The following is a 13,550-nucleotide window of genomic DNA, read 5'->3' as shown; positions in this document are numbered from 1 at the left end:
GAGAAAAGTTAAAACACAGGAGCAATCAAGTTGAATTTCATCTCAGAGTTTCATTTCAGTCCTTTAGAAAGAGTCTTTTGGGCAAATAAATTCACTAATATTAGGATGCTTTTTATAATATAAACAGCATATTTTTACCAGCTGTACTGATCAAAAATTAGAAGAATTAATCTTAAGAAAAACAAAGGTAGGATTTTACTTGCAGTTCCTCCTTCTTTTCCAAACAAGAACCTTTTTGTCCCTAGTGTTTTGACTACATTAACATTTATGTTGTTTGCATACAGTTGATAAAACTGCACGGAATATAGTGTCTTTCCAAATTCATCAAGACATACCTTGTGGTTCCCCAGTATGAACTGGTGATTAATGCAGCTTGTTACGCCTCTAGTGTGACTTTATAAACACAAGCCAGCTGTACTCATCTTCTAAAGTCGAAAAATAAGAACTAGCTTTTCTCCATTTAATTTTTTCTAAAGTTTCTGCAAGATGGTGCTCATGTTACAGTTAAACATCAGCTGTACAGCTTTCTCTTTCTTTAGCTATTAGTCCCTTAGGTATAAGTCTGTAATCAAAGAGAGGTCAACTGTATCCAAATAAAAAATATGCCAGAATGTCTCTGGCATAAATCTCTCCCTAAAGATTCAGTAGTGTTACTTCAGCAGACAGGAAAAACACTATGCTTTATCTAAAAATCTAAGAACTTAATTTATTTAAAAAATAAAACTGAGTTATCCAGTTATCCTTATAGAGAGCTATACAAGCATAGAATTTCCATGTTACTCATCAATTTGTTTTTCTTTTTACTAAGTTTGGAAAGCACTTAAATAACCATAGACAAAATATGGCTGTACAGGAACTGAATGGCTACTATTGCTGAACACTATTTCTATTGTTATAAACTATAGAGAGGGTACATTAATTAAAAGTCCTTTTGAGCATCATAGTCATTGCACAGTATCCAATTAATTTTAGAAGCAGCTTAGGGCCAATTATTGACAAACATATGCAGTAGATGGAGAATATCTTTCTATTTAGATCTCAGTTGCTTGTCTAAGTTTCTGAATTTCTTCACTAATAATTAATTGTTCTATTCCCAATAACAGTCTTAAGATGGAATGCCTTTTATGGGTATATGCATTTTCCTTATTGCACTTGTCTTACATGTAAATCCATCTCTTATGTAGATTGTATCTTGAAGCCCAGAGGCTTCCCATCATTACAAGAAGAAGTGAGTTCCAGTGGAGTCACACTGAAAGCTGCTTTCCATGAGAGCATTGCTGTCTCTGATGGGTCATACAAATCTTAAATCAGAAGTCATTTAAAACAGTTTTACTACTGGGAATATATTTGCTGATGCCTCGTAATTGCAAATAAGCATAACAAGAACAAGCAAGTTTCCCATCATTTAATGCCATTAATTTCCCAATATTCCATTTACTTATAATTGTTGCCTCTCCTTCTCTCTTCTATTATGAACTATTTTTTCAGGCTGGTGGTTTGATGCTTGTGGCCCCTCCAATCTAAATGGAATGTTCTATACTGCGGGACAAAACCATGGAAAACTGAATGGGATAAAGTGGCACTACTTCAAAGGGCCCAGTTACTCTTTACGTTCCACAACTATGATGATTCGACCTTTAGATTTTTGAAAACGCAATGTCAGAAGCGATTATAAAAGCAACAAAGAAATCTGGAGAAGCTGCCAGGTGAGAAACTGCTTGAAAACTTCAGAAGCAAACAGTATTGTCTCCCTTCCAGCAATAAGTGGTAGTTATGTGAAGTCACCAAGGTTCTTGACTATGAAACTGGAGCCTTTTGAGTTCACAAGAGTCTCTACTTGGGGCGACAGTGCTCACGTGGCTCAACTATAGAAAACTCCACTGACTGTCAGGCTTTAAAAAAGGAAGAATCTGCTCAGCTTGCTGTGCTTCAAACTACTACTGGACCTTATTTTGGAACTATGGTAGCCAGATGATAAATATGGTTAATTTCATATAAAACAGAAAAAAAGAGTGAAAAAGAGAATATACATGAAGAATAGAAACAAGCCTGCCATAATCCTTTGGAAAAGATGTATTATACCAGTGAAAAGGTGTTATATCTATGCAAACCTACTAACAAATTATACTGTTGCACAATTTTGATAAAAATTAAGAACAGCATTGTCCTCTGAGTTGGTTAAATGTTAATGGATTTCAGAAGCCTAATTCCAGTATCATACTTACTAGTTGATTTCTGCTTACCCATCTTCAAATGAAAATTCCATTTTTGTAAGCCATAATGAACTGTAGTACATGGACAATAACTGTGTGGTAGAAAAAAACTCCATTACTCCAATTTTTGATACAGTTTTCAGAAAAAAAAATGGACATGATCAAGTAAGGATGTATGTGGTGAAAACTTACCACTCCCATACTATGGTTTTCATTTACTCTAAAAACTGATTGAATGATATATAAATATATTTATAGCCTGAGTAAAGTTAAAAGAATGTAAAATATATCATCAAGTTCTTAAAATAATATACATGCATTTAATATTTCCTTTGATATTATACAGGAAAGCAATATTTTGGAGTATATTAAGTTGAAGTAAAACCAAGTACTCTGGAGTTCATTTTATAGTATCTACTTGCATGTGTATACATACATGTAACTTCATTATTTTAAAAATGTTTTTAGAATTTCAATACTCACCCTGTTATGTCTTGCTAATTTAAATTTTGCTAATTAACTGAAACATGCTTACCAAATTCACACTGTTCCAGTGTCTATAAAAGAAACACTTTGAAGTCTATGAAAAATAAAATAATTATAAATATCATTGTACATAGCATGTTTATATCTGCAAAAAACCTAATAGCTAATTAATCTGGAATATGCAACATTGTCCTTAATTGATGCAAATAAACACAAATGCTCAAAGAAATCTACTATATCCCTTAATGAAATACATCACTCTTCATATATTTCTCCTTCAGTCCTTTCCCTTAGGCAATTTTTAATTCTTAAAAATTATTATCAGAGGAGAAAAACTGGCAAAACTGTTATATGTAAGGGAAATATATACAAAAAGAAAATTAATCATAGTCACCTGACTAAGAGAAATTCTGACTGCTAGTTGCCATAAATAACTTAATGGAAATATTCCTATGGGATAATGTATTTTAAGTGAATTTTTGGGGTGCTTGAAGTAACTACAATATTTTATCAAGAAGTCTTCTCTGCCTATACGTGTCTGAGGTTATAACAGTAAAGAGTTTTTATTAAAACATGAGTCACTATGGGATGAGAAAATTGAAATAAAGCTACTGGGTCTTCTCTGTCGTAAAAGAGACAGTTGTTGGCAAGGTAGCAATACCAGTTTCAAACTTGGTGACTTGATCCACTATGCCTTAATGGTTTCCTCCATTTGAGAAAATAAAGCTATTCACATTGTTAAGAAAAATACTCTTTAAAGTTTACCATCAAGTCTTTTTTTATATTTATGTGTCTGTATTCTACCCCTTTTTGCCTTACAAGTGATATTTGCAGGTATTATACCGTTTTTCTATTCTTGGTGGCTCCTTCATAGCAGGTAAGCCTCTCCCTCTAAAAACTTCTCGACTGTTTTCTTTTAAGGGAAATAAAATGAGTATTTTGTCCTTTTGTGTTCCTACAGACACTTTTTTAAACCAATTTTTGGATAAAGAATACTATTTCCAAACTCATATTACAAAAACAAAGTAAAATAATAAAAAAAGAAAGCATGATATTTACTGTTTTGTTGTCTGGGTTTGAAAAATGAAATATTGTTTCCAATTATTTATAATAAATCAGTGTAAAATGTTTTATGACTCTGTTATGTGTATTTTGTAATACCTACATGTTTATGGCAATTTAACATGTGTATTCTTTTCATTTAATTATTTCAGAATAGGATAATTAGGTATTCGAACTTTGTCTTTAAAATTCATGTGGTTTCTATGCAAAGTTCTTCATATCAACACAACATTATTTGATTTAAATAAAATTGAAAGTAATATTTGTGCAACTTCATTTTATTTTTAATACATATTTTGCCAAATTTAAATTAGAGATTTATGAAGATATAGAATCATTGACAAAAACCTACCAAATGAACTAAAGCCTCAATCTTAGAAAAACTTTCAGTCTGGGATGAAATAAGAAAGCTTAGCCTCATTAGAATGGTAGATCAAAGCAGTGGGTCTCAGTCCCATATCCCTACAATATGATTGTCATGTCCTGAAAATTATTACATGCCATATTATCATGTGGCAATGGACAATATATTCTGGGAACTCTGAATATAGAATAAGAGGTTGTGTGTTAAAAAATTGAGCTTGGTATACACGGGGGAAAGGAAGGAGCATAAAGAAGATGCTACTTGTCTCACTCACCTGACATGCCATCAGCAGTCTTATCAGTCCTTGCAAGAAATTTCTTACCTTTGGCCTTGATTCTGCTCCTATTGCCATTACATTGATTCAAACCTTCCTTAATTTCCACCTAGATGATTGGAAAAGACACTCTTTCATCCTGCCTCTCTATGCTGTTATTCACCTCGTAACCATAAAAGCTTATTCCTTCTAAAGCCAGACTTCTGAACATGGTTTTTCCCTGCTCAAAACACTTCAATGTTTCCTCACTACTCCCTGAATTTAAAATAAACAGGTCAGGTTAATCTCAGCCTGCATTGCCAGACAGCTTCATTCCACCTACTCAGTATTCCAATCAAAACAAAGAAGCCCCATGGTCAACTACTTGCAAAAATGATGCGTATTCTTCCCCTTTCCGTATTCATATCTTTTGCAATGCAACTTTGCAGCTTTTTCTATAAAGAGATAAACTCTATTTCCTTACTCCCTGAATGGCTAACTCTGACCTTCTGTAGCCAATAGAACACAACAGAAGTGATGACTATGTGCCAGTTCTGAGTCTGGTCAGAAACATTCTACCTTTGGCATGAAAAAAAGTCCAGCATAGCCTAATGGAGGATTAGAGACCACGTGGAGCAAAGCCTAGTCTACCAGCTGAGACCACCCTAGACCAGCCAGCCCACAGCTGACCCGTGGATGATTCCAGATACATGAGTGATCTCAACTGAGATCAGCTGAGCCTGGCTCAGATCAGCAGAACTGCTCAGCTAACGTGCATAATCATGAGAAACAATAATGGGTTGTTGTTTTAAACCACTGCATTTTCTTTTTCAGTTTTGTTAAACATCATTATTGTAGCAATAGCTAACTGATACAGAATACAGTGCTGCAGCCCCCACCTACCCTTCTGCCAGCCATGTGAATTTTATGCATCCTGAGCTTTCAGAACCAATATCCCAAATGTCCCTCCCTTCAGCTCAGATGGGCAAAACAATCCTGTAACAACCCTCTGGGATGCATAAAAACATTAGCTGCTTCATGACCCCTTTTCTGATGCCCTCTATTAATTGTCACCTTCTCAATACACACATACTTTTACAGCTCAACATATTTTGCTTGAGTTTAATAAAAGGCTGCCTCTTACTTATTATTTTTTTAATTCCCCACAGTACCTACCAGAAACTTGTTATTTCTTGAATGGAATTGAATTGCTTTGAAAGACTAAGAAATCACTTCTACCTATACAAAATCCAACTCTCAGATTTGACCACTATGTTGAGTCATTTATTTTCAGACTTCAAACTTAGGCCATTCTCCTCCAGAAAAAGATGTCCGAATTTATAATTGTAGTTTTCTCAGATGTCTACTTTATTATCAACTTCGTTGGAACGTATGTATTATATAAATTGAGGAAAACCTACATGCTTCTTTTAAATTTAAAACTGTGTAAATATAGAAAATGTACTATTGAATGGTAATTACTCATTTACTCTTTACACATATATTATTGTTGGGGCCAGGCATGGTGGCTCACACCTATAATCCTAGCACTTTGGGAGGCCAAGGCAGGCGGATCATGAGGTCAGGAGTTCGAGATAAGCCTGGCCAACATGGTGAAATCCCAGTTCCACTAAAGATACAAAAAATTAGCCGGGTGTGGTGGCGGGTACCTGTAATCCCAGCTACTCAGGAGGCTGAGGCAGGAGAATCGCTTGAACCTGGGAGGCAGAGGTTGCAGCCGAGCTCATGCCATTGCACTCCAACCAGGCGACAGGGTGAGACCCTGTCTCAAAAAAACAAAAACAAAAACAAAAAATAAAACCCGCTACACACACACACGCACACAAATTTGGGCAGCTTATGATTTAAGATTCTACTAAAGTCTTTTTCTAGTATTTCCTCATGTATTTCTCTAATCATTTTATTAATTACTTACTACATATCATCATTGAAGTTAAGATAGTGAACATAATTAAGGGATTCCTGGGAAAAACTTAAAGAAGTCATTATATCACCTGTATTCTTTCAAGAAAGCAAGTTAACAGAGTCAGCTTCAATGAAGAGTAAATGATAGATCATGGTTAAAATTTAATAACTCCCTTTTAACACAGGACAGTCTCTGACATGTGAACTGTCATCAAATGTAAAAGGATATTTTATTTTATTTTGTTTTGGTGAAGAAGAGGCTGTGTCCTAGTACCTTTTACAAATAAGCTCCTATTCTATCTCCTCATGAAAGCAGTCTGCCTCCTGCCTATCCATGCACTCTATCTTGGCCCCCAAGTGCTGGTTATGAAGGTGAAAGCTGGGAGGGTACCACTATCACGCGGTTGTGCCACAGAATTACTGCGACTCCCTTACCTGAGTTTCTCTTACATTAACTAAATTTTAAAAATATAGATCTGCTTTCTAGATATGCTGTAAAGAACTGGAATCAACTAAAAAAAGTATTAAATCTTGTAAGTTAAAAATGAATTTAAAAGAAAATATTATAAGCGGGTAATATTCAATTGTGTGGACTTTAATAAAATGAGTAAACATCAAACAATGGTGTGAAAGGTTAGAGTGAGAACATCATTAAGGATCTAAATTAACTTAAATATTTCCATCAGGAGAAAGTCACAAACCATCATAATATTCATACTGAAATGCTGGATTATACTTACAAAAGCCCTATCCTTGGGAAATAATTGTACAGGTTTAATGGCAGAATGTGCATTATATTTAACAGACATATGGAACACCTACTAGCATCCAGGTAAAGCATTAGGAAGGTACTTAAAGATACAGAGATAATTAAGGCATATGGACATTCACAATTAGTCAGAAAAACTGACAAGAAGAAATAAGCAGTACAAAAGTACTTATGTTAATAATTTATTCTATGTTAAAGCTACAAGAACACTGAGATGGGAGTGATTAAATCTGCTGAATTTTATGTTGTGTATAGTTGTAAATAACAAGTGTGTAAAAGATGAGAACTTCCATGCAATAGCAAGTTTTATATAGAGATGTTTTTAAAATTAAAAGGAACACGTAGGTCTCCCTCAATTTGCACAAATTTTCATAGAAGATGGCGTCTATGGCACTCTGGGAAGCTAAGGCTGTTGGGTCTCTTGAGTCCAGGAATTTGAGACCAGCCTGAGTAACATGGTGAAACCCCATCTCTACAAAACATCCAAAAATTAGCCTGGCATGGTGGTGTGCACCTATAGTCCTAGCTGCTTCGGAGTCTGAGGGGGAAGGGTCGCTGGAGCCCAGGAGGTGGAGGCTGAGAAGAGGAACTGCAGAGGCATACAGGTGTCAGAAAGCATGGAGTTGTGGGGAACTCCATGTTTTTCAGTATAAATGGACTGCAATGTTTATTTGAGGGAAGAGCACTAGGAGAAGAGGCTGGAGCTGGGGTCACATAACGAAGGACTTTAAGTCATGTTCCTAAGCTTAGATTTTGCATGATATTAAGGAAAAATAATCTAAGGAACTTAATAATTGAATGGGAGTTGGGGGGAAATCAAAATCATTCCAGATCTTGTCTTGGTTAATTAAATAGGGGGCAGTCTAAATCACCTAAATAGGAAACACAGGTTCTGGGGAGTAGCTAATGAGCTAGGTTTTACATGTTGAGTTTTAGAAGTAGTGATTCAAGTTTGGTAGTTGGGTATATGAGTCTGAACTCAAGCAGGATTAAAGTGTAAGACTATGTTTAGATACACAAGAGGAAATCCAAAGAGGAATGGAGCCATAGGAGTTGGGTAAGTAGATTACATCAAGAATCAGTGAGGTAATTGTGAGGATGGCCATGAAACTGGGAATTCTCCAAGTGGGAGATGAACTTGGAGCAATATGAATGAGAGTAGGCAGTCATATTTCCCTTCCTCATGGGAGGATGCTTCCACAACCATAACCTTGAAACATTTAAGTATTAAGGGAGTCATCAAAATTTTTAGAGTGTCCCTCAATTTAAATGCACCCCATATGTAGTGGTTGCATTGTGCTAGATCCAAGCTAGTGGTCTACTTCCACACATTTCCTTTCTCTGCCATTTTTGGCATGCTTTCCACTAACCCATGCTAATTTCCTTGCAATCTTTCTATTGCTCCAACCTCATTCTTTCCTGATTATATAGACTGACAATATATTTAGTCCTGTACCAAACTTCCACGCTGTCAAAAGTGCAAACTCATGATGATTTTCAGCATTACTATTTCAGTAGAAAATATTTATTTGGCTTAAAATATTTTAAGGTGTTTTATTGCTTTCCAACATAATTTTATTTGTTCCAGGAAACATTTTATCAAAATATTCATTTCAAACTGTCGTAATCCTTTTGCACTGTTGCACTGAGCTTTCTGCTTAGTGTCTTATGAGGCAAAAATCATGGTGAGCAGCTGCATTCTCATCTGGAGCTCAGGGTCCTCTTCCAAGTCTATTGTTGGCAGAGTTAAGTTATTGGGGTTGTAGAACTGATGTCCCATTGTCTGCTGGATGTCAGATGGGGGTCATACTCAGCACCTGGCTACTCTCCTGGCAGGTGATCTGAATGGGTTTTACCTGATCATATGAGTGGGCCCTTTAAATATGGATCTAGAGGTCTGAGACAGGAGTTAAATCCAACACATTCATTGTCTTGGGGATGATATAGAGGAAGTACAACAGGTGGTAGGAAGTCTTGTGGGCCATCATATAGAATTCTGCCTACCATAGATGGCAAACCAAGGGCATAATAATACTCTGCTTATCAGTAAAATAATCTAAGGTTTTGAAAATGATACATATGAAGGAACACATTGTTTATCTATCTATCCATCTATCTCCCTATTTATCTACCTACCTACCTATTTATCAGAAGATCCAGCCCAGTGACCGAACACTGGTATTTATCCTGAAAAATTATTTTAACCTTTCTGAAATTGTTTCCTCAGTTACTAAACTTTGGTACTCTAGTTGCTTTCTCCTCCTTTTCTGTACCATTTTCAAAATAAAAATGAGATCATTTAAGTATCTATTTTGGGTATAAATCTCATTTCACAAGTCCAGACAAGAAAGGAATATCACAATACTTGACGCTTTTTTTTTTTTTTCTTTCTCCCTGGAGTCTCGCTCTGTCACCCCAGGCTGGAATGCAGTGGTGTGATCTCGGCTCACTGCAACCTCCGCCTCCAAGGTTCAAGCAATTCTCCTGCCTCAGCCTCCTGAGTAACTGGGACTACAGGCGCATGCCACCACGCCTGGCTAATTTTTGTATTTTTAGTAGAGACAGGGTTTCACCATGTTGGCCAGGATGGTCTCGATCTCCTGACCTCATGATCCATCCCCCCTTGGCCTCCCAAAGTGCTGGGATTACAAGTGTCAGCCACTCCACCCGGCCTATGTGTTTTAAATCAACTTTTCATTTTGCCTACAAACTCCCCATCAAGCCAGCAAGGAAATCACTTCAGTCATTTTGCAATCTCCCCACTCTAGCACAGTGTAAAGGACCCAGAGGCAAATGGACAGCCTAGGTCTTGGAGACACATTTCCAGTCATCATTCCACATCCTTGATCCCTGAGACACCCATTATTCTTCTCCCATTGCTTCCTTCAGTCCATCTAGCCCTGCAGAGGCCAAGCCACACTTTAGGTAGGAAGCCACAGAGCCTTTTTCCCCAACATCCCATTTTGCCTGCACTTTTGGGAATTATCTACAAATAAGGTATGGGTTTCTGCTATTTGAAAAACTCCAGGACTTCTTTTCCTCTCTTAGTCTCCAGGCATCCCTACATTTAAGTCTGGGGAATTCCCTCTCTTTCTCTCTCCTTGAGTTTCCCCTGGGCCTGGCTGCTCCCTGGAAGGGTGCAATGCCTAGAACAACTCCACAAGTGCAGGGTTGTCCAAGATAACTCTTGAAAGGAGACTTATTTCATAGGCCCTTGAATATAAGAAAAAAAGAGTAAGGAGCAGTGTCTCAAAGGCCCCACCCACCTTAAGTTCACGGCAGCTCCCCGGTGCCCTACTTAAGAGCAGGTCTGTTCAGAGGCATGCCCTGTTGGATCACTCTCCAGGAAACCTAGCATAATCCCTATGGCCTTAGGTTCTTGGACACAATATCTAATAATGAAAAATTCTTGAAATTAATTTCTACTTTTCTTTTCACGAAAATATCCCTAAAGGTAGAGGAGCAAAGAGCTTGACTTTTTCTTGAATGAGGAAAATACAGGTAGAAAAATATACATTAATACCTTAAAAATTATTCTGCCCACAAAATTTTTAGAACTAAATAATTAATTTCGGGGGTGGTGGGTGTTATGCCTGTATTAGTCTCATTTAAACAGGTAGACATCACTCAGTTCCTGAGCCAATTCTAGATAATCCAAGACTATATTTGGAACCAGGGGATCTGAAGTTAACCTTACTGATCTCAGTGTGGTGGCTTATCAGTCTGGGTTGAGGACCTTGGTATTCACATGCCCACCAAACCTAAAGGTCTCCAATTTCTATCAGTTATGCCAGTTGAAAAACATGGGTTTCAGACAAGATTGTCTGATTTCCACTATTTTTTTTTCCCTGAAGCTGAGACCCTGGACTGGATCACAGATTATTTGTCTAGGGCCTCGGTAGCACACCCAAGTCATGCCAGCTACTTCTTCCAAAAGCTTGGATCATGCCTTCATGCACCCATACACACTGGCCGAGATGCTGCTTCTTATAGGATGGACACTTACAACCTCTTAGAAATGTCAAGACCAGCTTCCAACCTGAGACTTATATACAGAGCTCCACCATCAGACTGGACCCTTTGCATAATGATGATAATGCTGCTGCTGATGATGATTGTGAAAACAAAACAATCATAACAATTGTAGTAGTTAGCATTAACGTTGAATACTGATACTATTATTAGCAAGACTACTACTAACAGTAGCTAGCATATATTTAGTATTACTATAAGCCATTTCATCCTATGACACCATCATGTGTGCATTATCAGTATACCCTTTATATATAGGAGAAAACTGAAGGACAGAGAAGGTAAAGAACTGCCCAAGGAGATGCAGCCACTAAGTGGTGGTGCTGGGAGTTAAACCCAGCAGTGTAACCCAAAGTTGCACTGCCCATTTTTACAGCCACTAGCCACATATGGCTATTGAGCACTTGGGATGCGGTTCATCCAGATTGAGATGTATTGTAATGGAAAATGCACACCAGATTAAGAAGGCTGAGTATATTTTGAAAGTGATGTCAAATACCTCATTAATAATTTTATATTGATTACATATTGAAATATCCATTTCTGGAATATATTTGGCTAAATAAAATATGTTACTAAAATAAACTTTACCCATTTCTTTTCACACTTTTTGATGTAGAGCTAGAATAGTTTAAATTACACATGTGGCATGCAGTCTACTTCTATTGTGCAGAAATAGCTGTCCAGAGAGCACACTTACAGATACATATCCTAACAGCATCAGTGATCATGCTAAATGCGCTAGGCATACTACAATTGACCCCTAAACAACATGGATTTGAACTGTGCAGGTCCACTCACAGGCCGACTTTCTTCTGCCTCTGCCACTCCTAAGACAGCAAGACCAAACCCTTCTTCTTGTCCTACTCCTCAGCTTATGTAACATAAAGACGACAAGGATAAAGCCCTTCATGATGATCCGCTTCCGCATAATGAATAGTAACTATATTTCTCTTTCTTATGACTTTCTGAATAACATTTTCTTTTCTCTAGCTTTCTTTACTGTAAAAATAGAGTATATTATACATATAGCACACAGAACATGTGTTAATCGACTGTGTTATCTATAAGGCTTCTGGTCAGTAGGCTATTAGTAATTAGCTTTTAGAGGAGTCAAAGTTCTATGTGGATTTTTGCCACACAAGGGGTCATTGTCCCTGCATTGTTCAAGGGTCAACTGTAGTTCATTTAGGTTCTAAATAACCCTACAAAGAAGGTATTAGCACTTCCGTTTTACCAATGAAGCAATCCAGATGCAGTCCATTAAGGCCCTTATCAATGACCACACAGTGAATAAACTTTGGTCTCATGATCTCTGATCCGGTGTGCTTTACTCTGAAGTCATGTAAAATTCTTATAATCTATAACCAGGCTGTAGGGATTCTTTGATGCTTTTAATATTTTGTACTTTCTAGCATTCCAAGCTAGCCTTAAAAAAGTTGTTCAGTCTTCCAGAGGAATAGCTTTACAAGAACAGTTTTAAAATATTCTTATCAATTTAACATATAATATCAATTCACATTGGATTGTAATCCCCTCACCCCTTTCTTCTTTCTGTGCAGAAACTTCTGGTTCACTTCCTAAAACATGTACCTTCCTTTAGCAATTCTTGAAAAACAAATTAAAACACCTTTCTTATATTAATTTTGTTTGTGAATGTTATTAAATATGAACATGAGTCTATGATCTTTCTGTACTGAATATTCACTAAAGATGGAAAGAAATTTCATATAACCTTATATAACAGAAATTGGGAAAAAGAATAATAATTTTGACTACATAAGCCTTTATTAACATATAACATAAAATGACTGCATTTTATAATTTTGGGAAGTTCTACTACTCTGCAAGGCCATACTTTTACCTTACATCTTTCACCATTTGAAATGACCTCAAATGATGCTCTATTTCTATCTGTTCTTTGCCTGTAGGAGTGTGTCCATTAGAAGGATGGCTCTGGGATGCTGGAGGGCTGAGAGCTGGGCCAGAGATATATTTCAGCAACAACTGTTCTAAATATGATCCTCAAACATAAATGTCTCCCTTCCAACCCAAGTCCCGTATACTTGCGCATTTGGGTCCCACTGTCTGAAATGCCTTCCATTTTATACCCTGTGTCCAAGGCTGTTGGGAATTTTTATAAAATCATGTAAGACTTTGCTGAAACACCCCTTCTTCTGTTATCTTCTCCCTGGTTCCTAGTAACCTTGACGGGATGCCCATGAGTCCATGACACTTTAAAATTCTTATTGGAGTACCCAGTACAGGATTTGTTTATTGTTTGTGACTGTCTTTCTTTCTCAGTAGACCATGAGCTTCTGAGAGCAGGAACTTTTTTAACTCATTGTCATATACTTTAAATTTAGTGTAAAACCCAACCTTGTCGAACATTGTACAGCAAAGCAAATATTTGTTGAATCTCATCGTTCCCTCTCTCCCTTGCAC

General features: G+C 36.9%; 1 protein-coding gene across 2 annotated transcripts in view; it reads left to right on the top strand.

The window, feature by feature from the left end:
- The window catches only part of ANGPT1 (angiopoietin 1), a 254,472-nt gene extending 250,449 nt beyond the window's left edge, over positions 1–4,023 (top strand). For both annotated transcript variants that reach the window (XM_009244024.4, XM_002819347.6), the window contains exon 9: positions 1,489–4,023. In XM_009244024.4, coding sequence (XP_009242299.1) covers positions 1,489–1,649 — 161 coding nt within the window. In that variant the 3' untranslated portion in view covers positions 1,650–4,023. The remainder of the gene's footprint in view (positions 1–1,488) is intronic.
- The last annotated feature ends 9,527 nt before the right edge of the window (positions 4,024–13,550 follow it).

This window comes from Pongo abelii, chromosome 7 (genome assembly GCF_028885655.2).
Source record: "Pongo abelii isolate AG06213 chromosome 7, NHGRI_mPonAbe1-v2.0_pri, whole genome shotgun sequence".
Lineage (NCBI taxonomy): Eukaryota > Metazoa > Chordata > Mammalia > Primates > Hominidae > Pongo > Pongo abelii.
The sequence above is the reverse complement of the archived record's forward strand: the minus strand, read 5'-3'. Positions and strand labels throughout refer to the sequence as shown.